General features: G+C 36.1%; 2 protein-coding genes across 5 annotated transcripts; one reads left to right on the top strand and one right to left on the bottom strand.

Moving 5' to 3' along the window:
* Window positions 1-21: 21 nt before the first annotated feature.
* On the bottom strand, window positions 22-14,755 carry LOC309484403 (uncharacterized protein). The gene is made up of 12 exons (XM_082150718.1): window positions 14,064-14,755; window positions 12,005-12,144; window positions 10,415-10,590; window positions 10,171-10,331; window positions 8,878-9,018; window positions 8,093-8,214; window positions 7,837-8,005; window positions 7,592-7,737; window positions 5,181-5,305; window positions 4,866-4,992; window positions 4,610-4,743; window positions 22-3,040 (listed from the first exon to the last, which is right to left on the bottom strand). Exons 1-12 carry the CDS (start codon window positions 14,552-14,554, stop codon window positions 2,921-2,923), a joined length of 2,052 nt encoding a protein of 683 aa, XP_082006844.1. The 5' UTR covers window positions 14,555-14,755; the 3' UTR covers window positions 22-2,920.
* A 3,398-nt stretch (window positions 14,756-18,153) lies between these two features.
* On the top strand, window positions 18,154-20,480 carry LOC309483947 (uncharacterized protein). 4 transcript variants are annotated; one of them, XR_014200681.1, is made up of 5 exons: window positions 18,154-18,274; window positions 18,439-18,538; window positions 18,615-18,657; window positions 19,240-19,365; window positions 20,027-20,480. XR_014200681.1 is itself a non-coding variant. In XM_082150049.1 (5 exons), exons 1-5 carry the CDS (start codon window positions 18,161-18,163, stop codon window positions 20,035-20,037), a joined length of 306 nt encoding a protein of 101 aa, XP_082006175.1. In that variant the 5' UTR covers window positions 18,154-18,160; the 3' UTR covers window positions 20,038-20,480. The 4 variants fall into 4 exon arrangements, 2 of the variants coding, with proteins under 2 accessions (XP_082006175.1, XP_082006174.1); XR_014200682.1 differs by having other exon boundaries at window positions 18,634-18,657; window positions 20,027-20,477; XM_082150049.1 differs by having other exon boundaries at window positions 18,634-18,657; window positions 19,309-19,365.
* Window positions 20,481-21,594: the final 1,114 nt, after the last annotated feature.

Raw genomic sequence — 21,594 nt, 5'->3', positions numbered from 1 at the left:
AGGACGACTGAGGTTCACTAGTCATCTGTCACACCTTTTTTATTGCAACTTGACACATAAAACTTTTATTAGCTGTTATTTACGTCACAGATCTCTTATCCTGAATTATAATGGTTGCATCTTGAGTTATTAAAAATGTCATTTAAAAAGCTCATATGTACCACAAAACAATAATTTAATCAAACTTTTCTCTCAAATATTACATATGGCTTTTAGAAATCTGGCTACTGTACAGCGCACTATAATATGCAGGTTAAGCACAGAATATAAATACGTCCATGATATAAAAAAAAGTGCATTTTCCGTTCTGTTCTAATCTATGAACAACCAGCGTTAGAAAGTACAACATTTCAATTACAGAACACACAAGAAGTGTGGAAACTAGTTGAGCAAGGATGATCTCTGTGTCACAATGGGACTCAGAATAATACTTAAAAGCTCCTTGAAAGTCTAAAGCAATTTTCTCAAGATTGAAGATCAAGATTTCCTGGTCTTCCTTCCACTTTAAGTGAAGAAGCTACTGGAGACTCGCCTAATTGCATATAATTGTCAGACAGAAAAAAACATCTCAGTATACCTTCTACAGACTGCGATTTCAACAATCTTATAAGATCATTACAAATCACACTGTACGACATGGATCTAATAAACTAGGGCATGACATGTATGATCTTGTGCTGAATCTTTAGTTAGAAGAATAAAACACTATTAGCATGTGCTAGTGGTAAACAAACTGAGCAAGATGAATAATGTTTTTTTATGTGCCACTATTCCTTTTAGCCAGTTTTAGCATCATGTCGCCTTGATCGATACGTCATTTCATGTTGCATTATCACTGGCTATAGGCGGGTCGTAGCAGCGAACACACTGTGAGATGGTCATCTGACATTTTTGACACATTTTCACAGGCTAATCTTTGTCGTCTTTGAACCTCTCACAGTACGACGTACAGTAGGAGCACCGTTTATGAGCCACGACCAAAGAAATCGCCACGATTGTTTCAAGCTGATCATCTTTCATCTGAAACAGCCCCAAATCATACAATATACAGTACAGGCCAAAAGTTTGGACACATTCTTAATGTTTTTGAAAGAAGTTTCTTCTGCTCATCAAGCCTGCATTTATTTGATCAAAAATACAGAAAAAAATTTAATATTGTGATATATTATTACAATTTAAAATAATTGGTTTTCAATTTATTATACTTTAAATGATCATTTATTTCTGTGATGCAAAGCTGAATTTTCAGGATCATTACTCCAGTCTATCACATGATCCTTTAGAAATCATTCTAATATTCTGATTTATTATGAGTGTTGGACACAGTTCTGCTGCCTAATATATTTGATGAATAAAAGGTTAAAAAGAACTGCATTTATTCAAAATAAAAAAATATTTTCTAATAATATAAATATTCTTTACTATCACTTTTTAGCAATTTAACACATCCTTGCTGAATAAAAGTATTGATTTATTTCCAAAAAAGAAAGAAAAAAAAATACTGACCCCAAATGACTGACCAGTAGTGTATATTGCTGTTACAAAAGATTTCTATTTTTAAAACATTTTCTTTTTTTTTTTTTATTCATCAAAGTATCCTAGAAAAGTATCACAGGTTATGAAAAAATATTAAGCAGCAGAACTGTTTCCAACTTTGATAATGAATCAGAATATTAGAATGATTTCTAAAGGATCATGTGATAGACTGGAGTAATGATCCTGAAAATCCAGCTTTGCATCACAGAAATAAATGATAATTTAAAGTATAATAAACTGAAAACCAATTATTTTAAATTGTAATAATATATCATAATATTAAAAAAAAAATCTGTATTTTTGATCAAATAAATGCAGGCTTGATGAGCAGAAGAAACTTCTTTCAAAAACATTAAAAATAGTAATGTGTCCAAACTTTTGGCCTGTACTGTATACCATGCATTATACAGAGATTACCAAGACTTTAGAAGAATGGCAGGACAAATACAGTTATTCTACTAAACATTATGTGAAACACTGTTCCAAAACCTAGTGAGCTGCCCTGATGTCTGCAACTAACTGAAATGGAAACACTTTAGATAGGCAGCCACTCGCTTGAAAAGCTTGATACTTTTAGATTTAACTTTAAAATTAAGGATACTTCTCAGTATTTGTCACTGAGCTCTTTGGGATGCATTATGGGATTTTTTCCTCACAAAAGGAGGGCCAAAATACTTCCTGGATCAGCCTTTGCTATGATGCCTAAAAATGCTGCCTACATAGGCAACTCACTAGGTTTTGCACAAGCCAGGCTAGAAATACAAATAAATTGACTCAGTGAGACTTGATGTGTGTCTCTCAAGACAAACAATTTATTTGAAAAATATCAGTAACACTTTACAATCAGGTCTCATTTGTTAACATGAACGAACAATTGTGACAGTTTTTATTAATATTTGTTAATATTAGTTAATAAAAATCCAGCTGTTCATTGTTCATGTTAGTTAACTAATGTTAACAAACTTGGATTTTAAAAATGTATTAGTAAATGTTGAATTTTAATAAATGCTGTAGAGGTCTTGTTCATTCTTAGTTCATGTTAACAAATGAAACCTTATTGTAAAGTGTTACCAAAATATCTCTCAATTTATCCGTTTTTTTTTTTTATCCCATCCAGAGTGTCTAATCTCAGTAGTCAACTGTAGTACAAGTTTGATATTTTTAATAATGTCAGATTGCACATACAGTATAACCAAAAATAACTTTTTGGCAAAAAAAAAAAAAGAAAAAAAAAAGAGCAGCATGAGGAAATACTAAAATTTACATGAATCATTAAAAACAAAAATGATACTGAATGAAGGAAAATGAATAATGCTGTCAAAAATGTAAAAGATTCAAGTGAGAGTAAAAAAAAAAAAAAGAATTTATTTGCAGATCTGTAAAATCATTTATAAAACACTAGATAGGAGTACATAATAATGTACCCCGGGTCAGTCTTTGGATTTGGGTTACGTCCCTCATAGAGTCCAAAGTAAAGGACAGAATTGGTTCCACTCATGTCCAGCTGTGAGAGGAACAGAATGCTTTTAAATCATTAACACATCATGCATCACATAAATCATTAGAACAGCCTATTTTATAGTTTATATTTTAAGTGACTACGTTTACATGCACCCTAATAATGTGACTACAATGACATTTAGGCAATATAATTTATAATTTATATTAATAATTTTAGTATAAACACAATACTTTGATCAAATTGATGTGATTACGCTCATAACCGCAACCATAATAGTAGTAAAACAGGTGGTGTATTCTGATTTGAATCACAATAAACAGGCATGTAAACCCTTTAATCGTAACTATTCCACTCTGACCAAAGCGTGCATGTGGAGAAAATGGAGACACATCACCGAAAAAAATTCAATAGTCTAATAGTCTATATTTTGCACTAGACGCAAGTAGATAAAAAAAAAAGTGGCCAGTAACACTTGTATGATACTTCATTATCTGTGCTGTGCATTGGGGGATGTGAATAATAGAGGTAAAAAATAACCACAATTCTTTGTGTTTTCTCATATCATGTAAAATCTTACTGTGATTAAAGGATTAGTTCACTTTCAAAAAAATGTTTGCTGATAATTTAATTTACTGTCATCCGAGATATCCATGTCTTTCTTTCTTCAGTCGAAAAGAAATTAAGGTTTTTGAGGAAAACATTCCAGGATTTTTCTACACAGAATGGACTTCAATGGCAACCAACTATACCAATGTTCAAAGAAGGTTCAAATGTCCGTCTCAATGCAGCTTCAAAGTCTCGACACGATCCCAGTCGAGAAATAAGGGTCTTATCAAGCGAAACGATCGGCCATTTAAAAAAATAAAATAAAAATAAATAAAATAAAAATAAATATAAAAATAAATGCCCATCTTGTACCATCTCTGAGTATTACGTCATCACGTTGGAAAGGTCACAAAAAATATATAATAATAATAATAATAAATTAAAATAAAGATGTCGGACGATTTTGAAGTTGGAGGAGAAAACGAGATGACATTTTTCGCCCTTCCCTCCTTTCTGAACCGGAGTACACAGACAAATAACTTAGATAGATGACGTGACGTGTGACCTTTCCAACGTGATGACGCAATACGTGGCACATCTCAGAGATGGTTCACGACGAGCATTTGTGGTTAAAAAGTATATATATATATATATTATTTAGAAAATGGCCGATTGTTTCGCTAGATAAGACTCTTATTTCTCGACTGGGATCGTGTTGAGACTTTGAAGCTGCATTGAGACGGACATTTGAACCTTCTTTGAACATTGGTAGATTTGGTTGCCATTGAAGTCCATTCTGTGTAGAAAAATCCTGGAATGTTTTCCTCAGAAACCTTAATTTCTTTTCAACTGAAGAAAGAAAGACATGGATATCTTGGATGACATCGGGGTGAGTAAATTATCAGCCAATTTTTTTTGAAAGTGAACTAATCCTTTAAGTCCTAACTCTGAATAAATCAATCAAATAATCACATTATTGGTGCTCATGTAAACATAGTCATTGTTGTTCCAAGACCTCATCATATTTCATATTTCTGCATTCTGTTCTGCTCCAATTTATTGTACCTGGGAAGTGATGTCGGTCCTCCACGGATCCACCTGGAGCCCGTCGCACCAGCCTCCGCGGCCGTACAGCCAGGTACCGTGTTCATTGGGCACTCCCCCTTCAGGTACCCGCATGGCACAGCCCAGGGGTGATCCTACCCAGAAATGCACATCTGTTTTACTCACTGGCACAGTGTGAGCTCATCACTGTAATTCATGTGATAAAATGTTATCAAGTGTCACACTCCAACCATCCTGTCACTAAGGTCCTACTAACCAGCTGACTCAAATATGAGTGTGTTATTGATGGCTCTGTTGATCAGGAAGTGGTGTGATGTCACACAAAATTCCCCACAGAAGTTCTCGTCAGATCCGTGAGCCGTGATAACGGCGTATAACTCCACCTGCCATTCCAGCACACACACACAAATACACATTCAATTCATGGAAACATTTTACATTTTAATTTAACATTTTAATTTACAGTTTTATTACTTAAAAAAAGATGTTATCGTTTTATTATAAAAAAAAAATATTATTGTTTTTGTTGGTATTATTATTTTTATTATAAATAATAATAATAATAGATCACCTTCTTGGTTGAAGCTGGAAGACTGAACTTGATCTCTTGGTATCTGCTGTTATAGTCTTTGTCAAACGTCCCACCAGAGAAGAGCGACGTTACCTTGAAAGGGTACAATCTCTCCGAGTAATTACCTGTGAAGACAATCGGTATCAGATGTCCTCGTCCCTCTGCAAACGACTTAACTAGGTTTATTACTACAGTAACTGAAGTTGTAACATTGATGTATGTATTTTGGGAAACAGCCAAGCCCCTAAATCCAGCTTCCAAGAATAGTGTATTTATGATTTCCTGCCAGTGCACTAAAAATAGAGCAACGATAATGACCTTTAAATACATTTAAATACTTATTTAAGATGACTGTATAAACTACGAGTGTGCAGGAAGCTGGAGTAACAGACTGCGCTGAAGTTCTCTGTAAGATACATGGTTCCTTGAGGATGACTTGATAGAACATCTGTGGGTGAGCAACAGCTTTTACAGCTGCATACAATAAATTAGTATTCGAGATGTTCTTTCCAGGGAAATATTGGGTCAGGGTGTGTATGCAAATATTGAATCTTATGTTCTAAAGAATATGGTAATAACCAGCCAGAGCGGTCTTTTTTTTTTAACGGAAAGGTCACTTTGGTTAAAGGTGGGGTAGGTAATCATTTTTCTAAAAAAAAAACATTCCAAATTTGTTTAAACTGTCTTTATATACCGATACATAATTAAAATGTAAGTACTCTGAAAAAGAAAATATAAAAATCGAGTGACTGTAGACCTTTTAATCTGCAATAAACACAGCTCATTATTTCCATTCACTCCACCCCCTCCCTTCTGAGCTCCTTCCAAAGCCACGCCCCCAAAACACATGAACGCGCGACGCCAAACGCTCAGGCTGGAACAAGACGCATTTATTACCTGAGACGAGTGGAGAGGAAGGAGCGCAGTACATACAGTGACATCATGTCAGAATCACATGTAATAAAATACCTAACTTTATCACTATGAATATAAACAAATAAGATTTCTTTTAGTACTCACTATCAAGCTAGCATATCGATAATGGTAAAGTTTGATTCGGTAACGAGCTATATTTATAAGGCAAAACTAAAAACAGGTTGCATTGATACACGTTTTTCCATTACCATCAGTTACACTGTGATGAAGATGAATTTCGTGTAAGATTCATAACATATACGGTGTTTTGCATGTAAGAGTTTCCATGATGAAAACATTGTTGACTCTAATGAAGACTAACGTACACTCCGAGTCCGGAGACAAGTACCGCATCGTCGGTTCGAGGACAGGTCCGGGGTCGAGGGCGAAGCAGAGGAGGTCGTTCAAGAGTGCGGGCAGGGTCCGAGGAAGTAGTTTTTGCCTTGTTTGCCTTCGCTGACTGCATATGCAGGTGCTTTGAGCTGAATATTTCCGGGAACGGTGACATGTGATGAGTGCACGCCGGGCAGCGCGCGCAGTGGGGCTCGGGGCGGGCACGAGACATGAAGGCATCTGATTGGTTCTTTACATTCGCACCGAATGGCAGTGATTGGTCAGAGTTTTTACTGTCCTGCAGCTGCTACAGAGGTCTGATTTTTTTCATTCCTTTTTCTAAACACATAATGTATTGACTACTATCAGGATGGAAGGACCATTTCACCCAGTATAAAAAAAAGTGTTTCTGAACAGGATTACCTACCCTACCTTTAACTGTTTCAAACTCCCGAAATGAACTTCGTTTTGGCCTGATTTTGTTCGATATTATATCACATCACTTCGTTCTTCGATTTTTCTTGAAGCATATTGGGCCTTTATGCTCACCAAGGCTGCATTTATAAAAAAATAAATAAAAAAAAGGAATATTTAGAAATATTTGTTCTCTGTTTGAATTTTACAATGTAATTTATTCCTGTGTTTCAGAGCTGAATTTTCAGCATCATTACTCCAGTCTTCAGTGTCACATGATCCTTCAGAAATCACTCTAATATGCTGATTTGCTGCTCAAGAAACATTTCTTATTATTATCAATGTTAAAAACAGTTGTGCTGCTTCATATTTTTGAGGAAACCATGATATATTTTTTTCAGGATTCTTTGATGAATAGAAAGCTCAAAAAAGAACAGCATTTATTTGAAATAGAAATCCTTTGTAACATTATAAATGTCTTTACTGTCACTTTGATTTAATGAGCTCATGCTGAATAAAATTTTTATTTCCTTTAAAAAAAAATCTTTGACCAATAGCGTATACTGTTCACAATGAGAACTGAAAGTATATTGCATCACTTTGTGTTTGTGAAGCGTTAGTGGAACATGTTTATAGTTAATGTGATTAACTGACTCCACCAAAAACCACCAAAACACCAGTTGATTTAAAGAACTTGCACAAAGTTGCCACACTGAATGCTTTTATGACCTGTAGGACAATGTTCTGACCTGTCTGGTTGCTGTGACTAAAGCGTAGATTGAGAGACGTCATCCATGGCATCGCCCATGGCGCAGTCTTCATGCTGAAGGAGCACTTATTGTTATTTAGCAGGGGAATCAAAGGGGACACATCCGTCAGCCAATGACCTGTGCCTCTGTAAAGATAGTCACAAACATTTTCAAATAGTAGCAGAAATTCAAAAATGGTCCAAAATGATGGTGTTGAAAGAATAGCAACGATTCAGTTCAAGTACCTGCGGAAGGCCGTTATCCAGCGCCCGAGCTCCAGGTTACAGTAGGGGCTGGTGTGATCGCAGCATATGTACAGCTGTACAGTGTGATCCCAGTGAGCACATGTCTCGTCCCTGCGGCCGGGACAGGACAGGGAGGCGTCCAGCTCCAGAACATCATAATTAGATATCTCTATAAAGAAAAACAGGAGAAAATTCCGATGTCGAGTTTTGAATGACAGGCCTGCATTGGTAGATGCTACTAATGTGAAGCTCAAACCTTTAGGAAGATCCACCACTGCCTCAGCGCCCGTCTCTCCCTGCATCAGACGACGCTCAAACACAGGTACTATAAAGGCAGGCCGACTTAGCTGCTCCTGCAAAGCCTCTTTGAATGTGAACCTACAGGATCACATAAATGTGAGCTGGATTTTAAGACAGTCCAATACTTAAGAGATACTTCACCGATTAGCACTAAGCTTTGTATCAGTAGAAACCCGGTAGTGTTTTGGAATGACCGTGCTTCCCTCCCTCATGTCCCCCTGAGACGAGAGATTCATATATTGTGTGTCTGGAAACAAACCTCAGATGACGCAAAAATCATCATTTAGCTCATCTGAGGCTTTTGTGTCCAGAGGCGAGAGACTCCAGCCAGTAGGAGGAGCTCGTCCCGCATGTCTTCAACCCGCCCATAGGGGGATCTCACCATAAAACGCCGTCTTTTCAGTTTCGAGTCGACTAGTAGCCTAGTTGTATAATTTCTTCCGATACTGCCCTCTGTAACCGGTAGGCGTGGCTTGGGAGTGAAGCAAGTGCATTCTGGGAGTTGTTGTCTTTCATCCACATGAGCCAAAAATACATTTTCTGGCTTTTCTCAGTCTAGAAGGCACCAACTTCTAAAATAATTTCACATTTCTACTACATAAATGACCCAATTTAAATACACATTCATCTTTCCAGCGGTGAAATATCCCTTTAGCAAAGTTAAGATTATCAGCATCGCCCAATAACTCCAAAATATATATTTGACAATGGATATAAATATTTCTCCCCAACAGATCTTACCACTGAGCCTGCCAGGCCATGAATCTAAAGGTTGGGTAGAGAAACCAGCCCATCTCAGACAGCGCCCCCTTCTGGTCGATCCCAAAGAAGAAGTTTGGTGAAGGTGTGATCTGGAACGTTACATTCACAGGACGCCCCTTTCTATTGCAAACAATCCACATCATAAAAAAAAAAAAACCTGATTAGACTTTAATTGACACAATTAAGGCAGAGTAGAGGCTGCAAATTCACACAGATATTTTCAAATATATGAGACTTTTCAACTATTTTTAACCTTAGGTTAACCTGGGTTATACCATGGTCTGGGTGAATACTCGATTCTGATTGGCTGCAGGGTGTCCATTAAAAAGTGATAGAGGACACCTAGAAATAAACCGTCAGGCGTAACCAGGGAAAGTTATTGTTTGTAAAAACTTTAGATTTCGATTGTAAAACTAATTAAAATATAAACTAATGTTTTAAAAATGTGTTATTTGGCAAGTGACCATGGTATAAGTGGGTTAATGCCCTTCGAGGTGTCCATTGTCAGGTATTAATGGACTTTGGCGGAGGCAACCGTCCTCCGCGCTCGCCGTCGTCCATTAATACCTGACAATGGACACCTCGTCGTGCATTAAAGGGATACTTCACCCAAAAATGAAAATTCTGTCATCATTTACTAAATCATCAACCAAACAGTTGATGGACCCCAATGACTTCCATAGTATTTTTTTTTTCCTACTATGGAAGTCATTGGGGTCCATCAACTGTTTGGTTACAGACATTTTTCAAAATATCTTCTTTTGTGTTCAGCAGAAAAAGAAATTCATACAGGTTTGAAACAACTTGAGGGTGAGTAAATGATGACAGAATTTTCATTTTTGGGTGAACTATCCCTTTAACCCTTACTTAAAGGCACAGAAACTATAACACACTGTTTGGTTGCAGTATCATAAAAAAACTACTTTAACATGATGGCACATGAATTAATTGCGGTGAAGAATAAACAATGTTATTTATTGTGGAAGTAAATTACAGCATTTCCAATTTGCAAATAAAAACCAGTGTTATTTAATTTAATTTCAGCTTAATTTAAATGAACAAAAAAATATATGTTTTTACAACACTGAGATTAACCCTGAGATTACAAATGTACAGAGTGAAATATCAAAATCTGAGTAACAGGAATTAATTACAAACCCAGAATAAAGTGATTAAAAAAATATGGAGTTTATATGATTTACATGATTATATTAACCCAGCGGTAAAAGAAGAACAAAGTGCCCAGTCATGGCCTATAAACTATTTGCTCACCGTAGGGCTTGCATGACAGAGGGTTCAATATGAACCATAGACGCAGGTATGTTGAGCGAGGTGGAACATTCGTCTCCTGAGCAGTTCATGTCCTGTATGGGATTCCCGGGCAAGGCATACACCAGCACCCCAGTAGCATTGGATTCGGCCATGTTTTTTATCTTAAACATTCAAAAACATTGTTAATCGGGCCGTATCTTGTGTCTTGAACAAACATCCATGTTGCCTCGCTCATGTAGCTCACCTTTTTGAAAAAAGAGCAGCCACCCTCAGACACCCATGCGACAGCACCTTTGACAGACGTCACAGGTTCACAACCATCCCCTGCATCCAGCAATCTGTATGGACCTGCACCCCAGCGACCATTCAGCCAGTCATATCGGGCGTTCAGACGCTTGGCGATCAGCGGTATGCTCCAGTCTGCAATTCCAGAATGTATCAGTAATCTAATGAATATTTAAAGGGATACTCCACTTTTTTTGGAAATAGGCTCATTTTACAGCTCCCCCAGAGTTAAACAGTTGAGTCTTACCGTTTTCGAATCCATTCAGCCGATCTCCGGGTCTGGCGGTACCACTTTTAGCATAGCTTAGCATAGATCATTGAATCGGACAGGACCATTAGCATCTCTCTCAAAAAAATTACCATGATATCAAAATGACCGTCATATCATGTAATGATATGACGCAGCGCCTGAAAATAGTCCCCAGCTCGGTAGACTATAGGGTCGACTATTTTCAGGCGCTGTGTCATATCATTACGCCTGCTGGACTCATGGTACGGCAGCAAAGTTTCTTGATTATTACACAGGAATGAGAGTATAGTTCCTAGCCATATCAGCCTAGAAAATCGCAACTTTACATTTTCCGTCGGTCTTAGTACACGATGTAACTACAGAAGAGTCAAGTTTTAAATAGGAAAAATATTGAAACTCTTTGGTCATTTTTTTGAGAGAGATGCTAATGGTCCTGTCCGATTCAATGATCTATGCTAAGCTATGCTAAAAGTGGTACCGCCAGACCCGGAGATCGGCTGAATGGATTCGAAAACGGTAAGACTCCGTTCTGAACACTTAACATGCCCCCCAATGCATATGCCTGTAAGTGCAATACTCCCACTGTCTAGTGCAATATTCTCTAAGTCAGGTGATATTTATATTTATATTATTCATACTACTCAAATACTGTAAATATGTTCATAATCTGTAACATGCACTAGACTCCCACTGTCTAGTGTAATATTCTCTAACTCAGGTGATATTTAAATTTATATTATAATTCATACTACTCAACATACTGTAAATATGTTCATAATCTGTAAATGTTTATTCAGACTAAACCCAACTGTGACCCCTTTTTTTACTTTTTATACTATTTTTTTTTTTTTTTTTTTATATATTTTATTCTTAGAATTTGTATTACTATGTTTCTTGTTGTATTTGTATTTGTATATGTGCACTGGAAGCTTCAGTACCAAGAAAAATTCCTTGTGGGTGCAAGCACACTTGGCAATAAAGCTCTTTCTGATTCTGATTCTGATTCTGAACAGTTTAACTCTGGGGGAGCTGTAAAATGAGCCTATTTCCAAAAAAAGTGGAGTATCCCTTTAAAAGAATAATTAGAAAACAAACTGAGATGTGAGGCAGAATGTCCATACACAAATAATACTGTTTAGCTCCAAAAATTATCAAAGGAACAGAAAGACATTATTTGTTAACAATCTTCCCCTCTCAAATCTCCAAAAAAAGTGGAGTATCCCTTTAAGAAACGACACCCCCAGTATGACAACATAGTACAACCAAGCCATGTGATCCCATCAAGACATCCACACTCACCTGGAGAGGAGAAAAGCACCTGAGCGAGGCCGCAGTTGTGACCACCGCACCCCCATGAGTACAGAACTCTGGGTATCCAGTTTCCCAGTGCGAACACGGGTATGGGAGAGAAATGCATTCTGGACAAGATCTCTTTTCCTCTAACAAGAAAAAAAAGGTGTCTTAATGTTCATTTAATACCTTAAATGACAATTTTTGCTTACTGTAGTCGTTCAGTGTTACAGTCATGGTGTCAGATGGTAATGCCGTGGTACTTTGATATGCCCTGGATATATCCTTTTCCAAACTAATAACGAATACCACAGTATTGCCATGATGTCCTAAAATCATAATAAAACCTAGTACTTTTTGGAAGGAAGGAAAGAAATTTGTAAGGAAGGAAGGATGAAAGGATTGAAAGAAAAATTGAAGGATGGATGGAAATTTTAAGGAAGGAAGGAAGGGTGGATGGATGGATGGATGGAAGGAATTAAGAAAGGAAGGATGGATGGATTAATAAATGATTAAATAAATAAATGTAGGAATTAAAAAAGCTTGGTCTGTCTGTCTGTAGAAATATATCTATTGAATGTTTACATATTCGCATACTATGAGTATGATATTTAAATGGATCTCCAAAGTAATGTAAAGAATGCTACACTATTACCTTAATGTCCAAAATCATCAAATCTGGTAATTTTTGAAATAGGTAAATAAATACTGCACATGTACAGTGATAGTATCAGATGGTAATATAACGGTCCTCTGATACTGGACAATAGCCCCGGTCTGTGTCTGTGTGTGTGTGTGTGTGTGTGTGTGTGTGTGTGTGTGTGTGTGTGTGTGTGTGTGTGTGTGTGTGTGTGTGTGTGTGTGTGTGTGTGTGTGTGTGTGTCAGTACCAGGCGCGGATTTATGGGTGGGCCTGGGTGGGCACGTGCCCACCCAGATTGACCGGTGGCCCGCCCAATCAGATTAATAAAAACAATTTTAATTTTTAATTTTAATAATAATAATAATAATAATAATGAATTAATAAATAATGTCATTGTAATAGTTTCCTGAGGACATTTATGTACAATAGCTACGAAAAATAGCTACAAAAGAAAAATATTATGTCGGCATATCATGTGTCAGTCCAGTGATGCTATCACGCAACACCGCTCTCTGTGCGCGCACTGACTTAACGTTGTGATAGTCTACATGCGAGTCGCATAACAGACAGATGAACTTCAGGTTTAAAGCAGCCGGGAGGGCTGACTGACATGAGTACAAGGTAGTTAAATTCACTACCTAAGTACTGATCTGCTATAGTTGACATATTTATCAGGCGTGTTACATAGTCGTAATTTGCGGGTGGGGCGAGGGACATGTCCCCACCACTTTTTTAAACATCTCGCGGCACTAATGTACCAATTCTACAAATACATTAAACATCTCCAGTTAACCAGCAGAGCATTCATTTCGTTCGTTTGTTAAATAAGAGACGATCTAGCGCTGAACTGTGTTTTTTAAATCAAGTGATGAAAGTGCTCGTTGCCGCTGCGATCAGTGGCGCTGATACAGTGTTCTCTCGTGTGGCTCGTGCTTCAATCCGGACGCGCGCTTCAATCCGTTGCGGATACTCTATTCGTTCTGGTGAAATCACACATCATAATGCACACATGTCCCTCCTTGATATACAACCACTGATGAACATAATCAGTTTTGATGAGAAAAAAAACTAAACTGGTGCGGATTAGATCCCACAACCTCTGACACTGCTGGCGAAAGTTCTACCACTGGACCATTTAGGTGTACGTTGTTTGAATAGGCGAATCTATGTATTTTAGTCACACAAAAATTGTCAGCACTGACAAAATATATAAGGCTACATCTCATTAAACGACAAATTAAACACCATGTAGCCTACTATTTAAATCGATTGCTGGACATCGTAATGTTATTGTACAATGTACATATATCTAATTTAGCAAAGTTACGCCACTGGGCGTGTATATAAGCTTAAAAATCCGAGGCCCCCCCGTATATTCACCAGGCCCACCTATTAATGACATTCTGTATCCGCCACTGGTCAGTACCTGTGTGCCGCGGCTCTGTACACCTGTTCCCTCATCCAGAGCGAGTCCTGCACTGCAGTCTCATCCAGGGACAGGAGCAGGACCTCGGTGTTGGCCGGCAGATACTCCAGCAGGTCCGACAGAGACTCGCTCCACGTCCACAGACACTCCAAAAACGCGGATTTATTCGTGAACGCGTGCACGATGAGCGCGCGCCTCGACTCATTCTGGGGATTGTACATAAACACTCCATCCAGAGTTTGAACCTGGAAGGCAGGAGCAGTATCACCAGGTTCAAACCCCCCGAGACCTTCACTGGACCTTCCTCTGGATCTACTGTTACCCGTATTCTGCTCTACAAAGTCTATGTGCTCCAGATCATCAAACGATTTCGCATTTCTCGGAGGAGTCGTTGCATTTACGCGAAACGCAACGCATAAATATAACAGATAAAAATAAATCAGCAGTAATCGACAATAATACATGATTCTCACGGGCATTTCTTTGTTCATAAACACGTACGTGAAGTATTAAGCTGTTCGTAAAAGTGCCCGGTCGTGAAACTGTTTATCTCTACATTGTTTCACTTTTATTCAAGTTCTTCCTCATATGGATAAACGCGGGGGCGTGACCTACGGAGGCCTGTCAGGTTTGAGTGACACCTTCAAATGGCCAATAAGAGACGAGACGTAGCAGATTACTATGCAAAATAATAATCAAACGTTCAAATACTGGAGTGGAAAGAACAGCAACGACTATTTCATTTTATTTAATCGGACATCCATTTCAGAGACTTTTATGTTATTTCCTTTAATACTTTTTTTATTATTATTAATTACGTTATCTTACTATTATTTAGGCCAATATACTATTATAGTTTTATTAAAAATTTCAATTAGATTTTTAGATTTTAAGTTTTCAATTTAGTTTGAGTTTAAGTAATTTTGTGCTTTTGTCATTTTTATTCGTTTTATTTATTTTAGCATTAATTATTATTTTTTATTTAAGTTGTAGTTTTAATAATTTTAGTACTTCAACTTAAACTTATATAAATTAGTTCCAGAGGCATCATTTTTAAATTTAAGTTTTTCATCTAATATTTCTATTTATAATTTTAGTTAACAACAACAATCCCTTTTACTTTTCATCATACAGATTGTTTTCCCATCATATCACATATGGTTATTTTTGAAATCATACTTTTCCTTTTTCTTGCTTATTGTGCAGCATGCACATTCAAATGTAATTATTAATGTAATTAATTAATAAATAAGCACATTACATTAATAAATGTATCAGTATTACTGAATAATCATCAAATTTTTAAGAAATAAAATGGATTATATATTGCTAATTAATATTAGTGAATATTATATTAAAATGTTAATCAACAAATGAAAAAAAAAATTCAAGTTGATGAAGAATCCTTTAGAATGATCAACTAGAACAAGATATATAAATACATATAACATATTTGTTTAGAATAGAATAGAATAGAATAGAATAGAATAGGACAAGACAGAACAGAATAGAATAGAATAGAATAGAATAGAATAGAATAGAATAGAATAGAATAGGACAGAACAGGATATAATAGAATAGAATAGAATAGGACAGAACAGAACAGAATAGAATAGAATAAAATAGAATAGAATAGAATAGAATAGAATAGAATAGAATAGAATAGGACAGGACAGGACAGAACAGAACAGAACAGAATAGAATAGAATAGGACAGAACAGGATAGAATAGAATAGAATAGAATAGAATAGAATAGGATAGGACAGAATAGAATAGAATAGAATAGAATAGAATAGAATAGAATAGAATAGAATAGGACAGAACAGAACAGAATAGAATAGAATAGGACAGAACAGGATAGAATAGAATAGAATAGGATAGGACAGAATAGAATAGAATAGAATAGGATAGAACAGAACATTATAGGATAGAACAGAATAGAATAGAATAGAATAGAATAGAATAGAATAGAATAGAATAGAATAGGACAGGACAGGACAGGACAGGACAGGACAGGACAGAACAGGACAGGACAGGACAGGACAGAATAGAATAGAATAGAATAGAATAGAATAGAATAGAAAAGAATAGGATAGAACAGAACAGAACATTATAGGATAGAATAGAACAGAATAGAATAGAATAGAATAGAATAGAATAGAATAGAATAGAATAGAATAGGACAGGACAGGACAGGACAGGACAGAATAGAATAGAATAGAATAGAATAGAATAGGATAGAACAGAACAGAACATTATAGGATAGAATAGAACAGAATAGAATAGGACAGAACAGAACAGAACAGAACAGAACAGGACAGGACAGGACAGGATAGAATAGAATAGAATAGAATAGAATAGAATAGAATAGAATAGGACAGAATAGAATAGAATAGAATAGAATAGAATAGGATAGAACAGAACAGAACATTATAGGATAGAATAGAACAGAATAGAATAGAATAGAATAGAATAGAACAGAACAGGATATAATAGAATAGAATAGAATAGAATAGGACAGGACAGGACAGGACAGGACAGGACAGAACAGAACAGGACAGGACAGGACAGGACAGGATAGAATAGAATAGAATAGAATAGAATAGGATAGAACAGAACAGAACATTATAGGATAGAATAGAACAGAATAGAATAGAATAGAATAGAATAGAATAGAATAGAATAGAATAGAATAGAATAGAATAGAATAGGACAGGACAGGACAGGACAGGACAGAATAGAATAGAATAGAATAGAATAGAACAGAACATAACATTATAGGATAGAATAGAACAGAATAGAATAGAATAGAATAGAATAGAATAGAATAGAATAGAATAGAATAGAATAGGACAGGACAGGACAGAACAGAACAGAATAGAATAGAATAGAATAGAATAGAATAGAATAGGACAGGACAGGACAGAATAGAATAGAATAGAATAGAATAGAATAGAATAGAATAGAATAGAATAGGACAGGACAGGACAGGACAGAATAGAATAGAATAGAATAGAATAGAACAGAACATAACATTATAGGATAGAATAGAACAGAATAGAATAGAATAGAATAGAATAGAATAGAATAGAATAGAATAGGACAGGACAGGACAGGACAGAATAGAATAGAATAGAATAGGATAGAATAGAACAGAATAGAATAGAATAGAATAGAATAGAATAGAATAGAATAGAATAGGACAGGACAGGACAGGACAGGACAGGACAGGACAGGACAGGACAGAATAGAATAGAATAGAATAGAACAGAACATAACATTATAGGATAGAATAGAACAGAATAGAATAGAATAGAATAGAATAGAATAGAATAGGACAGGACAGGACAGAATAGGACAGGACAGGACAGGACAGGACAGAACAGAACAGGACAGGACAGGACAGAATAGAATAGGACAGAACAGAACAGAACAGAACAGAACAGAACAGAACAGGACAGGACAGGACAGAATAGAATAGAATAGAATAGAATAGAATAGAATAGAATAGAATAGAATAGAATAGAATAGAATAGAATGTTCTATTAGGCTTTATATTTGACAATGTTCATGCAGTTCATGTCAGTTCAGACACTGACACATGCAGACACGCACCATGAGGATAAGATAGATTTACAGAAATCAATCACAGCCGCATCAGAATGAGTGAGTGAACAAGACCATGAAGTGTCATGAAGTAAAGTTACTGTCTAATTCTGAGACTCCTTCAAATTAATCAAGCGTCTCAAAGGATCTGGACCAGGAGTCGATCAGAGGTCAAATGCAGAATCATTACAATAATAGCTGAAATCGATGGTGGATGAATCTCACAGGGATCATCCAGTGAAGCAGCAATTTTCTTTTAATTGCCTCCTGATTCATCATGTTCCCGTTTCACCAGCCCTATTTAAACAGAGCTCCTGACCACATCTGAGTGAAGAAGGGGATCATCACAGGCAATGCTCTGGTTATTTAGTTCCAGTCTGTATTGATTGGGTTTCTGTTGTCAGCCGAAGAGTTTGGCATCAGACGAGTGATTGCTGTCTGGTCACTGGTAATCCGTCAACTGACCTGAACTGGAACAGCATCAGTGCATCATGAAGATCCAGCTGCTGGTTCTTCTGCTGGTGTCTGCTTTGACAGAAATGTTGTGCCAGAACTTCAATCCTGATGAGGATAACTGGATGAATGACAGGTACCCGGAGGAAGAGGTTAGTGATTTCACTCTTGCATTGTTGTTATAGTTATGGCATATAGAAGTGATATCATTTGCACAGAAATGTAATATTCAATTATATTAATATATGATTATTTAACAACAGTAATGAAAGATTATCAGTTGATTGCATTATTTAAGTAATTATATCATCTGAAGGTAAATTTGCTGGAGTCGGAGATACAGACACTGTTGGAAAAGGTCAGCCGAACTCCTGTACTACAACAGGTTTACGGTCTAATGGGGAAAAGATCATCTGGTAAATATATGTGTGTGTGTGTGTCTATCTATCTATATATTAAATCAATATTATTAAACAATTATGGTGACATCAGGTTTGCTTTCTCTTCACAGCAAAATCCCAGATAACACGGAGACGTAAGTAGGATGGATTTTGGCGAGTTTTCCTAATCAAATTCCTCAGAACTGCTTAGTTTGATTTTTTGCACTTATGAGCATGTCCTATAATCGGTGCATTTAAGTTTTTTTGTTTTTTGTGTTTACATGTTTTTATTTGGTATTTCAGCAGAAGATCATTTGTAACTACACTTTTTTTTTTTTTTTTGCAAAACAAATAAAACTGACAACTTGACAAAAATGCATAAAAAAATAAATAAAAACACAAACACCTCCTTTTTTTCTTCCAAAACAAAAGAATACGTTTTTTAGCAGAAATTAAACCGTACAAAACAAAATGTTGTTGTACCCGTGTAAGTCTCAAAAACTCTTCAGAAACTCCAAGTACAATTAAAATAGGATCTGGATCAAAAGGTATGTCCAATGTATCTGAAAAAACCTGGAAAATCTTATTCCAGAAACTTTGTAATTTTGGACACATAACATAGCAATGAGATAGGCTGGCATCTAAAATTTGACATTTGTCACATAAAGGAGACACTTCTGGAAAAAATGTGTCCAGTTTACACTTAGAATGTTTTTTTTTTGTTTTGTTTTTTAAAGAAAAAGTGACTGCTCGTGCTGATCAAATCTGATCATGTGTTTTCTGATCATCACACAAATGACTTCCAGGGCAGAAATTCCAGACTTTTGTGGGTCTGATGGGGAAACGGAATGTGGTTGAACCAGGTGAGTCTGTTTTTTTATTTTTTTTTTATTACATTTTTTGCATAACCTTTCAATATAAATTCTGACATCTATTTCAAAACCAATTCCAATGACCCCTGAAATATGTGCTTTGGGATTCATTCCTGTAAGTCTACCATTATCAGGTTATCTGTCTAGATTTGTCTAGTTCTTGCAAGACGTTTAGTAGCATTTTACTGGAAGAACATAGAGGGTCCATCCATTGATCATAGGTTAAAAGATCTGTCACATTGCATTGGAAAGAATAACCTACAGTATAAAGGGCAAACTAAAAGATTACCATAAAATTTGGGATCTTTTTATACATTTCTGGAAAATAACCAAATATCGATACAGGCAATATTAGATTCCTCTCTCTCCACTGATTGATATGTGTATATATGATGTGCTTATGTATTTGAAAATATGTGGACATGTCTGTCTTAGCCTTTGTATAATAACTTCTATACCTGTGTAACAGATTTTTTGGATGCTGAGGGTGGGTGTGGGTGGGGTGGGAAGATATAGTTAAAATATATATAAAATGTTTTGTTTTTTGGAAATGTTCCTGTTATGCTCCATGTTTTTCAATAAAAATATGTTCAAAAATAAATAAATAAATAAATAAATAAATAAATAAATTCTGACATCTATTTTCTTCTAGGATCCTTCTAGGAAAAAAAGCCAAGCGCTGTGACTGAAGCTTTAAACATGCAACCACTTCTGGCCCAAAATCATCAGGCTGAAACATCTTCTGAAATAAAAATTTATAATAAATAATAAATAAAAACAAGGTAATTAGTTGAGGCATTGCGTTTGTTTTATGATATACTGTATACAGTACTTAAGCCATAACTAAAAATGTCTGTGTATGATGCTGTATGAGTAATGTATTAATAAACATTTCCAATCAATAAATGTAGTTTTAACCAAAAAGAATGAGGATGCATTTGTTAATGAGTCGACATCGCCACCTAGTGATTTCTGAAGGATCATGTGACACTGAAGACTGGAGTATAATGCTGAAAATTCAGCTTTGATCACAGGAATAAATTACATTTTATAATATTACTGTTTTTACTGTATTTTTCATCACGTAAAAACAGCCTTGGTGAGCAGAAGAGACTTCTGTCAAAAACATATGCCAAACCTTTGACTGGTACTGTAATAAAAAAAAATATATAATGAGAAATAAAAGAAATGTATTTTGCTGATAAACCAGGTCACCTTATTGTAGAACAAAAGGGCATAACGTAATAAAAGCTGGATTATAGATGATTATTATCAGACAACTTAAAGGAACACTCCACCGTTTTTTGAAATAGGGCTTATTCACCTTCTTTCCTACATTTAGATAGGTGGGCAAATGCATTTTTGTCTCAGTGCATGCATTGTTTTAGTTTGACAGGGTCGGCGCTAGCTTAGCTTAGCATAATGAATGGAATCCTTTGTTGCCAGCTAGCATGTCCTGAGTAAAAGTGATAAAAAAATGTAAAAAAACCCACCTAATTACTTCTTGTGGCCTGCGTATTCACAACAAGTACAAATAGCGATGCAGATTAACACTAGACGATTTCCTATGCAGATATTGACTTGGGACTATATTAGGGGGAAGCACAGGTGAAGCACTGCTACTTGGGCGCAGAGATATCACGCCCAAGTAGCAGTGCTTCGCCTGTGCTTCCCCCTAATATAGTCCTTAATATATAAGTCAATATCTGCCTAGGAAATCGTCTAGTGTTAATCTGCATCACTATTTGTACTTGTTGTGAATACGCAGGCCACAAGAAGTAATTAGGTGGGTTTTTAATTTTTTTTATATCACTTTTACTCAGGACATGCTAGCTGGCAACAAAGGATTCCATTCATTGTGCTAAGCTAAGCTAGCGCCAACCCTGTCAAACTAAAACAATGCATGCACTGAGACAAAAATGCCTTTGCCCACCTATCTAAATGTGGGAAAGAAAGTGAATAAGCCCTATTTCAAAAAACGGTGGAGTGTTCCTTTAAAGCCTAAAATCACATTTTCAAGAGCCCCATCTTGTGGTATTCCTCTGAAACTGCCTTTTGCGTACGTTTTTAAAGGACCTCGATGTTAAAGAATTTGCTCCATATAGTTAATCTCTCTTTCTTGACTAATCCAACTTTCAGAGGTCAGAATTCCAGAAATACGGAACTAACCTATTTACTCATATTTAATCTCACAAGAATAAAAAAAACGCTCTGAAAAAC

The sequence above is a fragment of the Leuciscus leuciscus genome (assembly GCF_965113295.1).
Source record: "Leuciscus leuciscus genome assembly, chromosome: 20".
NCBI classification, from domain to species: domain Eukaryota; kingdom Metazoa; phylum Chordata; class Actinopteri; order Cypriniformes; family Leuciscidae; genus Leuciscus; species Leuciscus leuciscus.
The sequence above is the reverse complement of the archived record's forward strand: the minus strand, read 5'-3'. Positions and strand labels throughout refer to the sequence as shown.